The sequence below is a fragment of the Aulonocara stuartgranti genome, assembly GCF_965226115.1.
Source record: "Aulonocara stuartgranti genome assembly, chromosome: 7".
Lineage (NCBI taxonomy): Eukaryota > Metazoa > Chordata > Actinopteri > Cichliformes > Cichlidae > Aulonocara > Aulonocara stuartgranti.
In genome coordinates, this window is record NC_138945.1 from 42,482,050 (window position 1) to 42,502,423 (window position 20,374).

The window sequence follows — 20,374 nt, forward strand, 5'->3', positions numbered from 1 at the left end:
TCACCAGCTTGTGATCACTAATTCATCTATGAAATCTGAATCATATAAAATGCTGCCAGAAGATAATGTGAGCTCTAGAAACAAGTACAAAGTCCACAGACCAGTGGGTGATGCCAATTGTGCCAATATATGTCTGTGGTTCCAACCAAATAGACGCACTGTTTCTGTCCTGTTTCAGGGGGTGAGTCAGACTGGAGGAAATGCGATGCTGTGGCAAAGATCCTCATTGCCTGCCCTCAGCAGTCTGCCTCAGCTGACGCCTACTTCAGACACATCTGCCCTCAGGTCATCCCCTGTGTTTGTGGAGAGTACATCACAATGACAGTCACCTGTGTTACACAACCTTAATCAGTATTTGACTGATCCTTACCTTTATCCTAACCATAAGCTAAAACTAACGCTGTCCTTATGGACTCCTTCTTGCTTTAACCAGTTTTCTTTATTCATTTTTCTGTCTAGTTTATATACTCTTTACATTTCTTGTTTAAATAAATCAGCTTGCTTGCTGTTTGTGTTGTTTTCCAGATCCTTGAACTCCTGCACTTCAAAGACAAGCTGACATCCCGTCAATTCCAGCTTGTGGCCACCAGGGCGGTGATCTTTATGGTGCAAGAAAGATCTAGCTTTGCCGAAAAGTACCTTCTCAGCCCTCTGCTTGCTGCACTGCACCATTGCACCACTATCCCCAGTCAGTAACACAACCATCTTCATCTCTACGTCATAATATGACAAGATAAAAAAAATATATATATATATATATATATCTATATTTGGGGGGGGGGGGTTAATACCCAACATACTTCTCTGAAAGGTTCTGCAAATTCTCTCCTGGAGCCTTAAAAGGTTGATTCTGTTCATCTGGACGTAGTGTTTTTAGTGGGAGAAACGTTTAGTCGCTCATCCAAGTTACTGAATGTTTCTCCCATTGAAAACGCTACGTCCAGATGAACAGAATCAGCCTTTTGGGATTTACTTCCCTGGATGATTGAGCATGCATCAAGACTTCCCTTCTGGAATTTTATATATGTAATAAACTGTAATTTGGCATCTTAAAAAAAAAAAAAGTGCTGTCTTGGTACACAGTAAACAATAGTTGTATTTTATCATGAAAGTTTTGATTTGCTTAAAGAACACACTGGTGGATTAACCATTATAGAAACATCCAACATTTGTTAATACCAAAAATTCCAACACTATTAACTTAGGCCACCTGTGGCATAAAGCTCACATTGGGTTGGTAGTCTTATACATTTGTTAAGTAATGCACATGACTACGATATATGCTAACAACTAAAGCCAGTATCAAAAGGTGAGTTTGACTGAGGATGAGGATTTACTTTGTGTAATTCATGTAGGAAGATGTCCAGGCTGTGTTGTCAGCACTTTGCATCAGCTGTGGTTTAAAAGTGCTTTATAAATAAAGGTGGATGGATGAGCAGTATATGGATGATAAATCAGTTTATGTGCATTTTTCCAGGTGAGTGTGATTCCCAAACTGCTGTGGAAGAGTCAGAACTGACACAGTGTGTGGAAGATGTATACAAGGTGAGGACGCAAGGTCTTTACAGACATGTAAAAGCAGGAATGTAAGAGGAGTGAATTTCTTTCATCTAACAGAGCTCTTTGGGAAGGATGTGTCCGGCATTGAGGATGTTGGTGGAGTAGAATAGGGCCATCAAGATGATCTCTGAATGTGCCATCCAGCATCTTCCTAATAACTAGGTCCAGTGTATTCCATTTTTTTTAGCCAGCCTACTCATGCTGCATTATTGTATTGCCTCTTCCTATTCTTCTGCTTTAATCCAGCTGAACTGTGGTCTTTGAGTAACCTGCGTTTGAGTTTCATTGAATTGTTGTTGCAGTTGAGTCAGACATGTCTTCTCAGTGGCGTTGAAGTAGCATAGAAAAAAGTGCTTGTGCGAGTGGGTGAATGAGGCAAGTTGTAAAGCGCTGTGAGTGCTCAGAGTAGAAAAGTGTGATTATAAGAACCAGCGTATTTACCATTTACGAAGACCACAGATTAACTTTTGTAACAGTATCTAGTGAAAACTGCAGAACTTGAATAAATTGATTTGAATGAAATGTCATTAAAAAAGAACCATCAGCTGATTTCATGCCTGTACCTGCAGCTTGTGGCTTTGATAAACAGAATTCTTTCACAGGGTGAATCCTGGTCGTGCTGTTTACTTGATGCTTGTCTTGTGTCTCCCGTTGCTGCCAGGTCTGCATGGTTGAAAACACTCCCTCAGCTTCTCTTCTCAGAGCTCTAGAAGAAGTTCTTCCTGTTATCTTCACACTCTTCTGTTTTACCAAGAAGAATGTTTCTCACCTCCGGTAAACATTTTCTGTTTTTAGCTGCGATTTAACTTCGTTTCATTCTTCAGCTTCTTTTTTCATCAGTTTGTGTATTTAAATGCATTCATGCCTTAGAGCAGCGGTCCCCAATCTTTTTTGCGGTGCCGAAAAAAAATAAGTTTTATGCATAACACATGTGAAAAGACCCAGGAAAACCGAGTTAACCATAAACCCGATAATAAAATAACGCTAAAAAAACGATAAAACCCTGAAAAGCATGCATTTCACACCTGAGCCTCAACGCTCGCGGCCCGGTACCAAACGACTCCGTGGCCCGGGGGTTGGGGACCGCTGCCTTCGAGTGTGTAATGGATGTGGCTACAATAATATTACCCTTTGCCGTGTGGATCACTGCTAATTGGTTGGATACTTTGACCAACACTTTTTTTTTCTAAACCTGAGTTGACCATTTTGGAAGAAAGGGTTGAAGAATTCAGTTTTGGTCTTAGTGTAATCACAATTAAAATGCTGCTCAACAAACATTTTTAGTCACTAATTTTGTTGGAAAAGTTAAACTGATTCTGGATGTAGAACACAGTAATTACCTGTGTGCGCTCTGTGCTCCACAGCGCCCCCTGTCAGGAGATCTTGCTGTGGTACTTGACCCACGCTGAGATGTCTGCAGCCTTGTCAATGCTGAGGCAGCTTTCAGGCCTCCAGAGAGGGAATAACCAGGTGGCAGCAAACTTCCACTTCACTGCTGGCAGTGAAGGAGGGGCCAGGCTCAGCTGCAGAGAGAGCTGCAGGTAATGATGTTAAACATACAGATGACAGATCCTAAGTATTAAAAACCTTAATTTAAAGTAAAAAATAAAAGCACAGCAATGTAAAAATGTTACATTACAAGTAAAATGTTCAAGTTTTACAAGTTAAGTGTTTATTAATACATCTTTAATGACATGCAAAAATCTGAATTTGGTTTTCGTCTGATCCACAAGGTGTCGACAGTATACAAACAACAAGAAGCAGTCGAACAGCACAAAGCTGACAGGCAGTGTTTAGTTTTAAGGGAATATTGTTTTATTTTGCTTTCAAACATCGTGCACAAATAGGTAATGAACATTTGGTATTAATTGGTAAATAACTGTACATGAACCACTTGAGCTTGTTATATAATTTTATACTATAGTATATTTCTAACTAACTAGGCAGCTTATTCTTTCAATGCAAACACAGGCAGTATTTGGCCTTGCAGAAGAGGTCAGAGGTCCAAAGTAATATAATATTTAGAATCTCATTATATTGTTCCCTATATGCTTACATAAGTTGTCAATATGAAGAATTAAGCATTAAGAAACATAGTTTGCCTCTGTATTTGAAAATCGCATATCATCTCATAAGGGAGATGATTTAAAAATGGGGCAAGTTAGAATAATGAGGGATGTATGTGTGTGATCACTTATGACTGGTTGTATTTAACCAAACATTAATGGGGCGTCCAAAAAAACATAATGCTTAAGCAGAGTAGTATATTAAATATGTTCTTTCTGATGCTGTTTCCCAGTGATGAAGATGATGAGATGTATGAGAGACTGTCAGGGGACCAGTGGAGAGTGGAGTGTCTGATGCACCTGCTGGCTGAGCTCAAAGACTGTGATCTGCCAGGAGACTTTTTCCTTGACCTGCTGCAGGTAAACAGGGATGCACGAGGATAGACTGCTGACCTATGATGGTCAAAAGTGAGGGTTACTTCCAGCATTCAATCATTACCTCTCAGTCTTAAATGACTGATGAAATATTATCATCACCCTGCCAGGTGGAAACCCAAGTTTGTGAATGCAATAACTTGATAACAAGGCAACATAGGATTTTGAAATTCATACCGTAGGTGCATCTGCTAAAAATCTTTGAGCTTGAAATTAAGTGACCTCGACTTCAAGGTGACCTCTGACCTTGACCTCAAAGCCCCCACTCCTAGGACCCCACCAAGATGGACCAGTCAACGATCCAAGTCAACTCTTACATGTCCTCCAATTTCCTGATTCCTGATTTCCTGAAAGAATAATGAATCTAATTAGTTGAACAACCAAATATTGCAGTGAAAATCAGAACAAAATGTTTTAATTTGCTTTATTTATATTATTTTTTTGGCCATTTTCATTTAAATATGGATCAGTTTTAAAAGAACTGAACCTCATATATAGTGCTTATGTGAGCTTTCATCAGCCTCAGTAGAAATTGATCATTTTATGTAGTTATGATTGGGAATTGGAGTGTTTTATGTCTAGATTATATTACAGTGTTTGCTCTGTGACAGAAAGCAACCTCAGATAACTTTGCTCCTTCTGTAGGAGCTCACCAGCTGGGCCGTTGCAGATGAAGAAACAAAGGATGAAGAAGAGGTTGACATGTCGGCCATGACGCTGCTGGAAGTGGAGCAGCAGCTAATGGGTCGAGCTGAGAAACAAGCCCAAAGACTGGCTTTGCTTCATGTACTGGCTACGATGGTTGAGTCCCTGCAGCACGCTCATCTCCTGAGAAAAACAACACAGGTGAGTGGAGACATACAGAAACGCATGAAATTAGTCTTAAAAGGTATACAGATCTGATGTGATCCAGAGGTGTAAAGTATGACAATGATTGTGTATATATTTTGAGCAGAAATGAGTGTACCAGTCCATACACTAAAAGAGGGCAAGTTAAACACATGTAGCAGTATTTTACAATTGCTTATGTGAAAATGTTAACGTTGATAATTTACACACACATTTTTAAGGTCAATGTCAAAAATCAGATTATTTCTGGTCTCAAAACTCTTCTTGTGCATGCAGATGTCTTTAAAAAATAAATACATTTCTGACATTCTTTTTGCTCATTTACGGATTCTTAAATATGTGTGCACGATACACACAGGTCACATGTGTAGATGGGGTTTGAGGCTCCTCAATGTTTCAGTAATATAATGTTTGTTCAAGTACTAGTAGGAAACGGGGAATTCAACTTCCTGTGAATTCCTGTTTTTCTAAATAAGCAGAACGACTGATCACCCCTCTACTAGAAAACATACATTTACCACTACCGATATTTTACTCCATCTCTGTCACCTGTATAATCTGTCACTATTAACTTTTTTTTTTATTGCTCAGTATTAGTGTATCAATCCAAGCATGCGTGTGTGAGTACTCAAAATGTAAACACTAATCACCGTACACATTTTAAAATCTTAGTTTATCCTTGTGAATCTTTTTTTACACGTGTAAACCTTTGTTTTTACTAATTTCGCTCTATACAAGATTTGTGAGTGGAGATAATGAGATCTTATGCAGCACTCCATCACTTTGCTTCTTGCTCAGACAGACCTTACTCACCTTGGGGTCGTTTTCCTGCTGAAAAATTAATGATTTTCCCAGTAAGATCAAAGCTGTGCTGCAGCATGTTGTGGTAGCCATGCTGGTTAAATGTCACCTTGAATTCTCAAAGCTTCTGGTCTGGACCTTCTGGACCAAACACAACATTTATACAGCAAGCCATTACCAGATTGGATTTGAATTGATTCGATATATGTAATTTAGTTTCTCCTAGACAGAAGGAACAGAATGGATGTCTTCAGTGTCATTTTTCCTAAAGCAGATGACTTCAGTTTTGCACTGTCACTGTCAGTTGACGGCACAAGTGGAGGGCTGTTACTGGTTTTGGAGCAGTTGGGACTTTAATGCATCGTTCTTCGTGCAATCGAACCGAAAGCAATATTAATATGTGCAGTCCTCAAAGTTGTAGACACAAAACCTGAAATCAGATGAAAGGACACATTTATTACCCATCAGTTTCTGGAGTTCACATTTTTGGACCTCACCACACTTACCATGTTAGTTTTTGGAGGCCGTGCTTGGATGAGAAGATAGAGGGCTAAATTACTGGTCAATGCTGAGAAGCTTGGTTATCAAGATGCATCCACACACTGCACAGGTGCAACACACAGACACTCATTTCTTCTCATTTGTACTAAGTGAAAGGCTAAAAAATACTATAATTTTATTTCCCAACAGTGAAGCATAAACTTCTTAGAAGTTTCAAAGAAAAGGAAAAAAATTAAAAATAATCCATCTAAATTTTTCAGCTTTGGGTATAAATTCTAGTACTTTATTAGTATGCTATTTATGATAGTATTTGTTACAATCATATACACCTATGCTTGCTAATATCTTAGCACTTCACCCTTTTCAAATGAATTTTGTCACTTCAGTTTTTCAAATTGCTTTTGTTGTTTTTAGTCTTTCTACATTTGCCTCCCTGATGTTTCATCACTGAGCAACTGACCCCTGTCTGGGTTTGTTATAGGTTGTGGACTTTATGATGTCTCTGCTCCAGAGGGCCTGTGCGGGCCTGGATCTGACCGCTGGGCTGAATGCTGGCAGTGCAGCAGAGAGCCAGACACTGAGAATGGGGATGGGTCTGGTGTCTGCGCTGTTGTCTGAGCCTCAGGTATGCACAAGTGACTGATAACTCCATTCTGCTGCATGTGGCTCTTTCACGTTCAGTTCATAATGTTCTGTAGTTTCATTTTTTGTAGCTTTGATTATACATTATATTTGTACAATAACAGAGTATCTGCAGGTCTTGAGCATTAATTTTGCTCAAGACAGCAGCTTCAGTTAAATTTCAAAGGTCATTTTCTATGTGTTTTTATAGACGGCTACAGTTGGTAGTTGTTTGTTATTTTGGGGGGTTTTAAGAAAGGTTTTTAATTACCTCCAACCATAAAAGGTGATGTAGGAGCTTCAAATTGTTAATCTGGGCATATCTACTAAATATCTCAGATGAGTCCAAATCTCAGTGACCTCAACCTCTCAGAGGTCACTTTTTCCTGAAAATCTAATGAATGCAATAACTTGAGAAAAAGGAGATAAAGAATTTTGAATTGATACCATAGGTGTGTCTTCTAAGAGGCTGAGAGGTAGCACCGGTGGTCGCCAGTAATTTTAAGTCATTCTAAACCTGTGATGTTCATATGTTGACTTTGTTTTACAAAATGCATCCCTCTATTTCTTGCTGCTTATCTGCTATCATGCCTCACATAACACTAGATAGCTTTTTAAAAAAAACATTTAGAATTTTTATTTAAGGAACGTTTTGAGACTCTGAGGATGTACATATGCCTGTTATATGGAGATCTAATCAGGTAGTATAATTCCAGCTTTAGCTATTATGTACTTCTGTGTACATGTGCAAACAATTTGAAATCTGTTTTTTGAAGAACATTAAAACAACATTAAAAACAAAGTTTTAGAACTTTAACACACTTTATAACAGTAAATGCATAACAGAAACTCTCAAGAAACCCTTACATTTGACTTTACAGTTCAGTGTGGAGGACTACTTGTCGATGTCAAAGCTGCTGCCACCTCTGGAGATACTCTCTCAGCAGCATCCTGACGTGATTATTCAGGAGCTAGCGTCCAACCTGAGAGCGGTCATTGCCACTCACGGGGCGTACCGCCCTGACAGCAGCAGTGAGGCTATCTCTGTCACTGACGCACCGCCCCCCAGAAACCATAAAACAGCTGTAAAAAATGTAGTGAAAGGTGAAGCAAACGACTCACATAAACCTGCCCAAAGCCATGAAAGACTTACAGCATCTTCTGGAGGGTCAGGAATAAGTCCAGGATGTGAAGGACAGATCTCTGGCTCCAGTGACTCTTGCCCTCCTTCCAAGCCCATCTCTGACTGGCTGATAGAGGCATGTGACCCAGACGTGCCAACAAGAGCGTACGCCCTGAGGGTACTGACACAAATGGTGCAACATAGAAAGCCAGAGGCCATCCAGGCGCAGGAGAAAATCCTGACGGTAAGTTACCTGGTAGCTGCTCTGTTTGTTTGTTTTTTTGTTTTAAATATGTTTTGGCTTTTTTGGTGTTTTCATTTTTTTTGTTCTGTTCTTTTTCTTTTTTTTTAACTTAGGCTTTTCTTTTCTTTTTGTTTGTCAAGTTGAGTAGATGTTATGTTCTTCACATTTGCAAGTCCTGTATAAATTAAAATTATAAATTAAATTTTTAGGTAGAGAAATTTGATTCAAGTACTTTATTTCAAAATAAATTAAATGATTATCCACACATATAATATACAGGAGTTGGTGTGGCCTGTGTAGAGCGGGTGAGATACTGAAGCGTTAGTTGCTCCCAGTGTGTTCATCTTAGTGTGACAGTATGTCAGTGTTAAATAGAAAAAACATTTAGACATTAAATAGAAAATCATTATATAAGAACCAGTATCATTACCATTTGCAGCACTGTACAAAGGTCTTCAGCTACCCCTCATTTCTGTATATATTTTGCTAGGAGGATCTTAAGGCCATCTTAAAGCTATCTGTTACATTGTTAAAGCAATGATCATACTGCAGATTATATTATGCTGGTAAAATACTTTTGTTCATCCCCACAAACTGCATCCAGCAATTTATTAAAAGTTGTTTAAACTGGTCACGAGCTGTGGGTAGTGACCGAAAGTACGAGATTGTGGATACAATCGGCAGAAATGAGCTTCTTCTGAAGGGTGGCTGGTCTCTCTTTTAGAGAGAGGGTGAGAAGTTCAGCCATCCGGGAGGGGCTCAGAGTAGAGCCGCTGCTCCTCCACATTGAAAGAAGCCAGTTGAGGTGGTTCTGGCATCTGACAAGGATGCCTCCTGGGTGAGGTGTTCTGGGCATGTCCCACCAGGAGGAGGCCCTGGGGCAGACCCAGGACACACTGGAGAGATTATATCACTCCATAAGACCTGTTATGCCCCCCATGGTGTACTAGTTAACACTTTCACTTGGCAAGTGAAAGGTCACTGCTTTGATGTCAGGAAGGGCATCCAGCTTGAAGCTTTGCCAAATCATGCAGGGGAGCAGCTAACGTAGCTTTTACTCCAAAAAACCAGTTGTCACTGATTCTCAGCCCAGTTCTTGAGTAATTTAGCGTACCATAGCTTTTCCTCCCAGTTTCCCTCTCTATGGTTAATAATGGCTTCTTGACATCTACTCTTCCATTGAGCCCATTTCTGTTTAGGCTTTTGTGAACAGCTCTCAAGTCTGTGTCAAGTTTTAGATGGATTTTTTTTCTTTTCCATGTTCATCTGGTGTTTTTTTTTTTTTTTTTTGGCACACATACAATAAAATCTGTCACAGTGTGTTATTGTTTCAAAAAAAAAATGTGAGCACTGGCAATATCTTTGTCTCTTGAGACTTCTATAATAAATGAGGGAGCTGAAGCTCTTTGAGACAGCTCAAAAGAGCTTTGAGCTCTTGGGGCTTGTTAAGATGGTAAGAGAAGATACCAACTAATGTATTATTCTATTTGATCAGAAGCCCATCCCCTTCAACCATCCTTCAGCAAAACCCCCCTTTATTGATTTTTCTGCCTTGTCACACAGTTGAGTTTTCTAGAGGTCACTTTTCATGTGTACTGTCCTTTCTCCTTATTTTAACTGAAACTACAGTTTAAAAAAAAAAAAAAAGTTGTTTGTTTGATTGATGTATGGAGTGGTGTGTATTCTTCTTGGCTCTACTGTTTGTATGTGTTTTGATGTTGTGTGTGTTTTTTACACAGTAGACCATGTGGTTATAAATCATGCTGATGGTCTATTTTTCTCCAGCTCTTCTTAGAAAGCCTGGAGCATGTAGACTCATTTGTCTACCTGTCAGCCATTCAAGGTAATCTAGTGATTCATCCCAATGTTGATGAAGTATTCAGATGCTGCTGATGATTGATGGACTCGTTATAAACCGTCTTTAGGTCTGGCTGCATTGGCTGATTCCTACCCTGACAAAATACTGGAACGGCTCCTAAAAGACTTCCAACATGGACCCTCCCTCCTTTCCTCCAACAAAGAGCGCTCCGTGGAAACCCGCCTTAAAGTGGGAGAGGTCCTGATGAGGACAAGCAGGGCCATGGGTGAGCATCATCAGATTCAACTTAACAGTTATGCTGTGATGTTACTTTGTTGTTGTTGCTTCTGTTTCATGTCTGTCAGTGCTGTGTGCTCTTGTGTGTTGAATCAGGATCTGAACGCACTGTTGTGACAACATTGCTTTTTTCTCTGATGAGCTCTATAGACTCTCTATAAACTCATCTTATTTCTGTATATATAAAAAAGAAAATAGGTCAAAAGACAAGAATAGCAAGACAGAGCACAAGTGGAAAAACACAATGTGTCTCTAATAGAGATGGACCGATCGGATATTACGTATCGGTACCGGTCTGATACTGACCTAAATTACTGGATCGGATATCGGAGAGAAATAAAAAATGTAATCCGATCCATTAAATATCACAAAAGCACCTCAGAAGACTTGCGACATGGCGTAACTCGGCTCATAACCGTAGCACGTCGGAGCAGTGTGCATCACGTGATAGAGCGGCTGTGGCTTGCCAGATCTCTCGGCGGTCTGGTTGAGCATTTGTAGCCTCGCTACCAGCCCGGCATTTCATCTCCGAGGAAGTGATCCCAAAGAGAAGTAAAGCAAGTGTGTCAGTTCATCTCTGAATGTTTGTAAAGCATTCCTGCGTTAAGCTTAACAACCGATATATGGAGCGACTGCCTCTTCTCTCACCCTCCCTCTCCTGTTGCTACTTCAATCATGAAACCGATCAATGATCAGCTGATCGGCTTTTCTGTCGCGAGTCCGTGTCTCTTGTTTGTTTTTTGGCCCAGTTTGCGCCAGAAAGAGGAAACCAGCGGCTGAACAACAGCAGCACGTTTAAACTTGATAATCTGTTGTTAGAATTTATTTATTATTACTTTCTACTCGAGGATCTTTTTCTACGTAGCTGACGCCGGTCACTGTGCAGGGGCGGATCTAGCAAAGTTTAGCCAGGGGGGCCGATAGGGCAGGAACAGGGAAAAGGGGGCACAAAGACATACTTTTCTTTCTTATTCTCATTTAAAATGTCTAGCTTTTAATAAATTATCTGAATCTTACACCCAGTTTTAATCTGATGTAAAATGTATAGAAATCCATTATTGTATAGAGGAACTATTAAGTCTAATATAACCCAGTAAGCTATAGTACTTTTGGGAAGGTACGATCTGTGCGGTCTGCAATTCTGTTGAAGAAAGATGTTGAATCAATTTAATTATTGTAGAAAAATAATTGATTTCTGTGCTTTTTTTTTTTTTTTTTTTACATGTGCATTAAATTAAGGTTGATTACGTCGATTAAGCATCACGGGGGGGTGGTTCCCTTTTTTTTTTTTTTTTTTTTTTTTTTTGTGCTGGGAGTTTGCAACCCTATTAGTTAGGTTGTTTAATATTTCTGCTAAGTACTCTTTAAAACACCAGAATAGGGAGGATGGTGCAGGTTTAAGTTTATTAGCTTGATCAGTGTTGCTGAACTATGAAACATTTTGGGTGCAGTGTATTTTTTGAATACAGGTATAACAGAATAGCTTTAGTGTTTTGTTTTTTAAAACTTCACTATGAACTTATACACAATGCAGCAAGATATTAGAAAAACTGCTTTATTGATTAAAAATACACTATATTGGATTCATATCGGTATCAGCAGATATCCAAATTTATGATATCGGTATCGGACATAAAAAAAGTGGTATTGTGCCATCTCTAGTCTCTAACTGCTGCACCTATAAGAAAACGCATACAAGAACGCAGCAGCTGACCACAATCTTGTGTGTGTGTGTGTGTGTGTGTGTGTGTGTCACCAATTATACTTGGTAATGATGGAAGAAGAAGCCACACTAACTGTGTCTAGGAGCCAGAGGCAGACAGAGAAAGACCCAGGAGACCTGAGCCATCTGCAGCCTCCAGACTATGAAAAATCTTATTTAAAATTAGAATGAAATGGTTTATATGGTGTATATATCTTAAGGCATAAAATGTACCTGTACTCGACCTCTTTGACATTAATAATAGGCAAGTTTTTGTGTTGCTGAAGACCGATGGTAATTAATATTAACAATAATTCACTTGTCATGTACGTCTTTATTGGCTTGTAAAAGTAGCTTTTATTTTATTTTAGTTCACATTTTTAATGCAATTTAATGAATACAATATTTTATATTATTTCACTTTTAATCTTAATAATCTTGTGAAATCCTTGAAACATGGTCTAGTACACCCATGCCCCCCTTTAGACTCGCCCCTGTTATGCAGAATAGGACAGCTGCCATCAGCCTTCAATAAGCTGTATAATTTAAACATGCTCTCAGATTAAGTTAACAGTTCATCAGCATATTTTAAAACATCTGGAGGCTTACTGCAGATTTTTCACTGTGTAAAACAAACGGTGTGGATGGAGCTCGTGCTAGCTTTTTCCCAGTAAAGGTTTGAAAGGTGGTTACGGGAGCAGCGCTGCTGCCTGAGCTCAGTGTGTCGGTAACGGCTCTGCCTCTTTGCTCTTCACAGTGTGTAAACAGACTCTGGCTCCACGTTAAACTACACCAGCATCATTATCACTGCTGCTGTTGTGTTATCAGGTTTCTAATAATTGCTTCTGAATATTTTTGTATCACAGGTCTGTTTTTAGTTGCAAATGTGGGTGACACTCTTGCATTTACATTGTTTAACACAACGATCAGGTGTGTTGACCCAGGGTGATATCTAAAACCTGCAGGACACCGGCCCTTGAGACCTGGAGTTGCCCACCCCTGCCTTAAATGAAACATCGAAGAAAATAATTTCTGACAAGAATTTTTTATAATAGAATTTCTCGATGAATCGTTGCAGCCCTAGATGTAATATTCGATTTAGTCATAATCAACATACTCAAAAAGCTGTACAAAACAGGAAATGACATTTTCACACCAAAAAGTGCTGACCAAAGAGCTAGCCACCTGACACGTTGGTAAAACATGGCACATGTCTGCATGGTGTGCTGTGTGTCCTTAAAAAACTGAGGAAACTTGACAAGTGAAGGGTAAAAGAAGTGTCACGTCTAAAAGCCATCCACAGCAAATAAACAATATCTGAATATCATGACCTTAAGAAACGGGTAAAAAAGTGACTACTTTGTTGTAGTCATCACAGCCACACAAAAACCACAGTGCACGCTTGTTTTCTTTGCAGATCCCCATCAGAAGGAACCCTGTGTATAAAAATCTTTCCTGACAGAACCCCCCCCACCCCACTCTGTTTTACTGTGCCAGATTGCCATCGTACCACTTCTCTGGGACAATTAGATGGTTTATATCCTTGCTGAGAGATTGGATCGAGATTCAGTTTGTTGCACAGGCACCCAGAGAGCTCCTCTGTTTGGCTAAAATGCTCCCACAAGACTGGCCAAGATTTGGCTTTTGCCAGGCCATCGTTTTTAAGTAAGAAAGTTCTCTTAATTGACTCGCCTGGTTGAGCAAATGTTTAATAAATGAATGTTTGGTTTGCTAACTGTGACTGGCTTAATGGCCTTGCACAGTCCTGTGAACTCTCATAGTAACCAGTGATAGGACATGTACTGAAAGGGAAGAGCTCTGAACCAGCTGCTGTTCTCAAAACATGATGTTTATCAGGATGTACAGGAAGAGGACGTGCAGATGTATTTGTTGGAGTGCATCAGTTTTACCAGCTTTACCAATGTTGAATATTAATGTGTGTAGTTGAGACACACACTGATACAAGTATGGACTCTAAAACAGCATTTCTCTTTCATGGAGTCTGTTAAAGCAAGTTGTGACCGGCTAGTGAAAGATGGAAATAAAGTGAGAGCAGCTGAGCTGAAAAAAGGCTATTGTAGAACAAGCTAACATCATTAAGGTGCAAGGTGTCTGTTTCTGGATAAGACAAATCTAACTGGCTCTGAACTCTACATCATAACTTGTGACGTAACCAGAAACCCCTTTGACCCTGTTCAGTTACTTTACTTGGGCTCCCACTTTGTGATTGAGTGGTTCTGAAATGCTTTCACTTTGCTGTAATACTGATTACAGTAAATCGTGGAATATCTAGAAGGAAAAAAATGTACAAATTGACTGTTGCAGTGGTGGCATCCTATTACAGTACCATGCCTGAATTCACTGAGTCCTTTACAATTAGCCCACTCTTTAACAAATGTTTTTAAAGGCAGACCGCATGACTAAGTGCTTAATTTTTATACATCTGGAAATACCTGGAATCAAATATTAAGAGGTCATCCCAGTACTTTTGTCCATATATTGTATTTTCCACAGAAGATGACTACAATCACCTAGAGAACCACAGACATGACATCCTCTGATAAATGGTCAGTTTTATGGAGCCTTAGATCTAACCTGTCTGCTTGATGTTTCTCCTTTAGGAGAACTAGCTCCCCACCTTGGCCGTCCTCTGGTGGGCATCTTCCTGCGAGAATCCAGAGACCCTGACCAAAGCATCCGGGCTAGCAGTCTGTCCAACCTGGGGGAAATCTGTCAGAGACTGGACTATTCCCTGGGGTCACTAGCTCAAGAGGTAGGGTTAACCAATAGACAATAGAAAATAAACACATTAACATTTCTAAGAACCCATTAAGCAAAAAACAGGTTATTGTTAGAGTATAAATTAAATGGCATGAAATTCTAGAGGCTTCATCTGACTCCTGTTGCTCAGGAGGTAGAGCGGGTTGTCTACTGATCAGAAGTTTGGTGGATCGATCCCAGGCTGCTCCAGTGTGCGTGCCAGATATTCTTGGGCTAAACCCCATGTTGCTCTCTGCTGCATCCATCGAGTATGAACGTCTGTGAATGTTAGATAGAAAAGCATGATTCTTGTATGAATGGGTGCTTTGAGTGCTCCTGGAGAGTAGAAAAGAGAGAGAACTCTCAGTCCAGTCACCAAATCAAACAAACAGCTGTACAGCTTCAACTGACAAAAATAAAACCAACAAGATTTTACAAATAAACATTTTACAGCATTATATAACTCATGCCTCATACAGGACAACCGATGGAACAATGTAAACACAGGACAATAATTTACAATAGAAACAGTGAAAAGATAATTAGTAAAATAATTGAGTTGAACAAGTGGGTTTTCAAGAACTTTGGTTTAACTTCACTCTGTAAACTGGCTGACATGTTGGTTCCATGCTGCAGCCAGCTGGCATGAATGAGCCACCTCTGTATATGTCTGCAGCACACAAACAGATCTCACTCTAAATATACTGAATGTTTGTCCTGAGATGCACAGCTCAGCTCTATAGTGACTAACTCTTTGTAATTTTTCAATGTTGTTAAATTAACAGACTTCATGTCTGTAATATTACATAGATACTGAAATGAAAACTGCAAAACTCACAAAAATACTGAAAATACACCAGTTCTTTCAACCAGGCTGCAAGGCTGCAATAACCAACCAGATGTATTTGTGATTATTTTGGTTTGGTAGGTAATATTTTGAGAGTAGTTTGAGAGTAAACCACGTGAAAACAAAAATGTCAAAAACCATTGCTATTCTCTATAAAACAAAGCATGTCCTGAACAAAAAATCATTATACACACTCTATTGTACTCTGTTGCTTCCATATATGACTTACTGTCTGGAGATATGGGGTAATGCATATAAAACGAACACTCTTCATATTTTCAAGTTACAAAAAAGAGCTATAAGAATTATAAACCAATCAAACTATATAGAACCAACTAACATTTTGTTTATTAATCTGAATACCCTGAAATTTTATGATTTAGTTGAATATAAAATGGCACAGATAATGTATAAAGCACAAAATAACTTGCTTTGCCCCAGTACTCAGAAGCTGTTCAAAGTCAGAAAGAGTCAATATGACTTAAGGGGAACAGATTTCTTTAAAAAAAACAAGATAAGGACAAATATAAAGCAGAGATGTGTTTCTGTTAGAGGAGTTAACCTGTGGAATAGTTATGACAGTGATTTAAAAAGGTGTAGTTCATTTTCCTTGTTTAAAAACATGTTTAAAAATAGAGTATTAGAAAAATATATAAATCAAGAATTAAAAGAGCAAAAAGGAGAAAAAAAATAACCTCTTGATTCTTTTGCTTTGATGTAGTTACTTATCTAAGGTGGAAAGTTTTTTTTTCTTTGTTTTTTTTTTTTTTTTTTGTTGTTGTTTTTTTTTTTTTTTTTTTTTTTTTTGGTTTGTTTGTTTGTTTGTTTGGTTTTTGCTTTGTTTTATTATTTTCTTCAAGCCCTGTGTACAGGAGCTGCATACAAAAAGATATTTTGTGAAAAGGGTTGGCGTAATAAGCAAATGCTTCAGCCAATACCTTTTGATTAGCCTTGTCTCATGCTTTCTTTCTTTATGGTAGATTTTTGTTCTGTTTTCACTGTTTGTTTGTTTTTTCACTGTTTTCACTGAGATTTGAATTTGAATGCTAATCAATAAAATCAAAAATCAAATCAAAAGTTACAGCAGCTCTGTGCAAGATAAAGATGGTAGGTATTTAAAATAAATCAAACTGCACTAAGTCCAATTGGGAAAATAATTTTCTGTGTTTCTGAAATGTGAGACTCCATGCTTCCACAGTTATCTACAGTTGTGTTATCTGTGCTTGTTAGTTTAAAGCATTATTAACTGTTATTATCTGTCGTGGATACACTTTGTACAAATATAATTCCCCATAAATTGGGACACTTGTGTAAAATAGGAACAGATACATTGGACAAGGAATGCAATATTTTACATTTGACTCTTTCATGAAAAATAACTCAATTCATATTTGATGACAACAGCATGACTAAAAAAAAGTTGGGACAGGTGCAGCAAAACGCTGGAAAAGTGCTAAAAAGAACATCTTGCATGCTGTTTTTGTGCAGATTAGCTCCTGTCTGACGTCACTGATAAAGACGGAGAAGGAGGCAGAGGTGAGGAGAGCTGCTGTCCACGTTATTGCGTCGCTGCTCCGTGGTCTTGGGGACAAAAGCACACAGGTACACTCTCACAGCTCACTGGGTATTTTTAAAAATGTCTTCGGAAGCACTGGATTCAGTTTTCTAAACCTAATGCCAGAAGACCTTAAGATGAGATGTTACTTCATATTTGGTAGGTGTATTACTGGGGACCCGCGTAAGGTGCTATTGTGAATAAATGTTTTATTGAATGTTCTATTATTGTGACATTAACACAGTTCCATAAGGGGTGTTTCTGACAGTGCTGGGCTGTTTTTACAGACAACAGGCACAAGACACGTTTTTTTGTTTTCTTTTGTTTTTTCCATGTTTGACTGCGTGCAATTTGCAGTAAATTGTGTGCCTTAAACTTTTTAATTAACATTTACGTGACTCATTTAAATATTTTTCTCCTAAAAGTGAAACACTTGCAAATGTGCAAATACGCTTCAGTTTGAGGTCAGGCTGTTAGCTTTTTCTAATATTTACATTTAAGTGTGACAAACATGCCAAAAAATAGGAGATCAGGAAGGGGGCAAACACTTTTCCATGTTTTGTAGTCCATTTTCTCCACATCCTGCATATTGTCATTTCAACATCCGGACATCATGTTGTTAATGAGAGACTAATGTAAGGTCGTTTTTATTCTCGGCACGCTCTTTTCGTTTCCTAAGTCCTTTTCAAATTTCCTACCCACTTTTGCTTGACCTCGATGCCGTTTTCATCAATGACGTTTTTATCGAGGTCAAGGAAAAGAGGTGGGGAAGAGGAGGAGGTACATTTGGAGTGCACCAGGCAGAGGAGAGATAAAAATAAAATCCAGTGAAGTCGCACAGAGAGGACTGAGGGACCATGACGTAAAACTTATTTCTTTAGCCACTTTCGCTCTGTCTTTTTAGCTGTAAGTGGTTCTTCATTGTTGTCTACCTGAACTGAAATGGAAAAATCCGTCTGTTAGCCTTAATGTTAGGTTTTGTAGGTGTATGCATGGTGAATGAGAACTATGTGGAGAATAGACTGAGTCAGCTACACAGGTGATTCACTAGACCAGCAAGCTGGTTAGCAACTAAGTCCAGGGAAAACCGTGAAAGCAGGGAAACAGTCAGAGAACTAACTAGAAATATCTCAGGATGAAACAACAAAAGCACACCAAAGAGTCCTGGGGTCTGTTTCTTACACAGAACCCCCCACCCCCACCTAGCAACCCATAAGACCCAATCAGCACAGTACATCCTTACAGTTCCTCTGTCTATGGCCAAACTGATCAAAGCCATGAAATAGAGCTAATAATAATAGGCTGGTGGTTTTAAAGCTGTAGTAGCTGCTGCTAATTGTATGTAAAAAGCTGGCTCAGGTGTTATATAGCTTTTAATCACCTGTCATGACCCCAGTGAAGTGGCTAGCTGTTTGACTTAGTCCAGGTTGTATAATTACTGGAACAGCTGGAGAATGGTGACACCAGCTGCACAGCACTAATGACACACAGTGACATTATTGGAAGACAAGACTGGGAAGAAACCAGAAGGACTGTTTAACCCCCCTCACCTCCCCCAACGACAGAATCCATTTGAAATCTGGAACATTATTTTTTTTAATCATAGTTTTCAAGGTAAATTAGAAATACTAAATGCTGTGTTCCTACTCTATTTAATCAGACCCTAAACCAAATTATAACAATAACTATATCTATCTAAAATTCCAGATTTTATGTAAACTGGTTCCCACTTTATGTAAAAATGGGTTGTGCTGATTAAACTACTTTAAGCAACTTTCCAAGGCAGCAGTTGCCTTACAGTATAAGGGTCTGGATTCAGGGCAATTATCAATTGGTAATATAACTGGAAACAATATATTTTGGTCAATGTTGAGACCAACAAATAAAGTTTTCCTTGGCTTTGAATTTGACGATACTTTAAATAATGTCTAATAGAAAAAAGCAAAAAAAGGCAACTAAAATAAACATGCTAAAGCTCGGTAAATATGAATGAACAATAGTTGAAGTACAAATAAAAAATGAATGTAGTTCAGTTAAGCAGACTTTTTATTAAGTAACCAATTACTATTATGCTTTTTTTTTTTTTTTTTTTTAAGTGTATGGGAGGATAAGGAGTGTTTTGAGTCATATTGTATGAAATGTACTTGGTAGCAAACTCAGCACCCCCACATTTGTGTCACTTTAGTGTCACCTTTTCCAAAGTTTCATTAGTGTCTGTCTCCTCCAGGTTCTCAGTGATGTTTTGTTGGACCTGTACCGAGCTCTCAAATGGGTGGTTAATTCTGACCTGGATGAGGTATCCGTGCTTCATGCCCACCTGGCTCTGGAGGAGCTTGACGACATAATGAGGAGGTTCATCTTCCCTGAGCAGAAGCTGGAGAAGAAGATTGTCGTCCTACCATAGAACTAATTTCCGTGGGCTCTTTGCACTACAATTTATGCCTCCGTGTAATGTGGATTAAGTCTTCAGAAATGTGGTTGACCACAAAGAGCAGAAAATCCTACATCCATGCATACCAAGGACTGTGACCTAGTGTACCACCCTATTCCACAATAAATTTTTAAGCATATTTTCTGTGATTTGTGATTTGAAATATGAAAAATATTTTAACTTTAGATTTATGTGAATTAAATACTGTAATAATACTGACTTTAATATATATTAATGTTGAATAATAATCCCAAAAAGGTTGATTCGGTTCATCTGTACGTAGCGTTTTCAGTGGGAGAAATGTTTCGTCACTCGTCCAAGTGACTTCTTCAGTCTCAGCTGACTGCAGGTTTCCCCAACCTTATAAACAGTACATTTGCACAGTGAGTGAAACTAGCACCCTTTAATGAACAATGGACTGTGAGGTCAGTTCATTGATCATTAATATGCAAATTGTCATGACCACTGATTAACAACCATTGATCAATGGCCATGAGTACAATTTACAGAGTTGGTATTGTAAGAACGTGAAAAGACCCTTTGTCTGTATGATCAACTCGGTCACCTATAACAGCTCAAAGTTTTTGGCTTCGATCCTCAACCCCTTGGTAGGCAGCTCTAAACACCACCACCCACTACAAACGCTACAACCAGATGAACAGAATCTACTTTTTGGGATTTCCTTATGATTGAGCACGCATGAAGATGTTAAATAATATTCATATTGTATACCACAAAAACTATAAAACTTTAAGCCCAAAGAAAACCTCATGCCACAGTACTGCCCTGAACTTCTGCACATTATCACATTATCACACATCACACATTTGCACTTCTCTCCACT

The 20,374-nt window shown here is 38.8% G+C and overlaps 1 protein-coding gene across 2 annotated transcripts in view; it reads left to right on the forward strand.

The window, feature by feature from the left end:
* tango6 (transport and golgi organization 6 homolog) overlaps positions 1-19,669 on the forward strand; it is a 25,555-nt gene extending 5,886 nt beyond the window's left edge. For both annotated transcript variants that reach the window (XM_082539512.1, XM_082539513.1), the window contains exons 5-18: positions 179-285; positions 526-688; positions 1,478-1,545; positions 2,222-2,334; positions 2,925-3,101; positions 3,860-3,986; positions 4,647-4,847; positions 6,634-6,777; positions 7,655-8,140; positions 9,926-9,983; positions 10,066-10,224; positions 14,559-14,710; positions 17,033-17,146; positions 19,327-19,669. In XM_082539512.1, the coding sequence (XP_082395638.1) occupies positions 179-285; positions 526-688; positions 1,478-1,545; positions 2,222-2,334; positions 2,925-3,101; positions 3,860-3,986; positions 4,647-4,847; positions 6,634-6,777; positions 7,655-8,140; positions 9,926-9,983; positions 10,066-10,224; positions 14,559-14,710; positions 17,033-17,146; positions 19,327-19,503 (2,246 nt within the window). In that variant the 3' untranslated portion in view covers positions 19,504-19,669. The remainder of the gene's footprint in view (positions 1-178; positions 286-525; positions 689-1,477; positions 1,546-2,221; positions 2,335-2,924; positions 3,102-3,859; positions 3,987-4,646; positions 4,848-6,633; positions 6,778-7,654; positions 8,141-9,925; positions 9,984-10,065; positions 10,225-14,558; positions 14,711-17,032; positions 17,147-19,326) is intronic.
* The last annotated feature ends 705 nt before the right edge of the window (positions 19,670-20,374 follow it).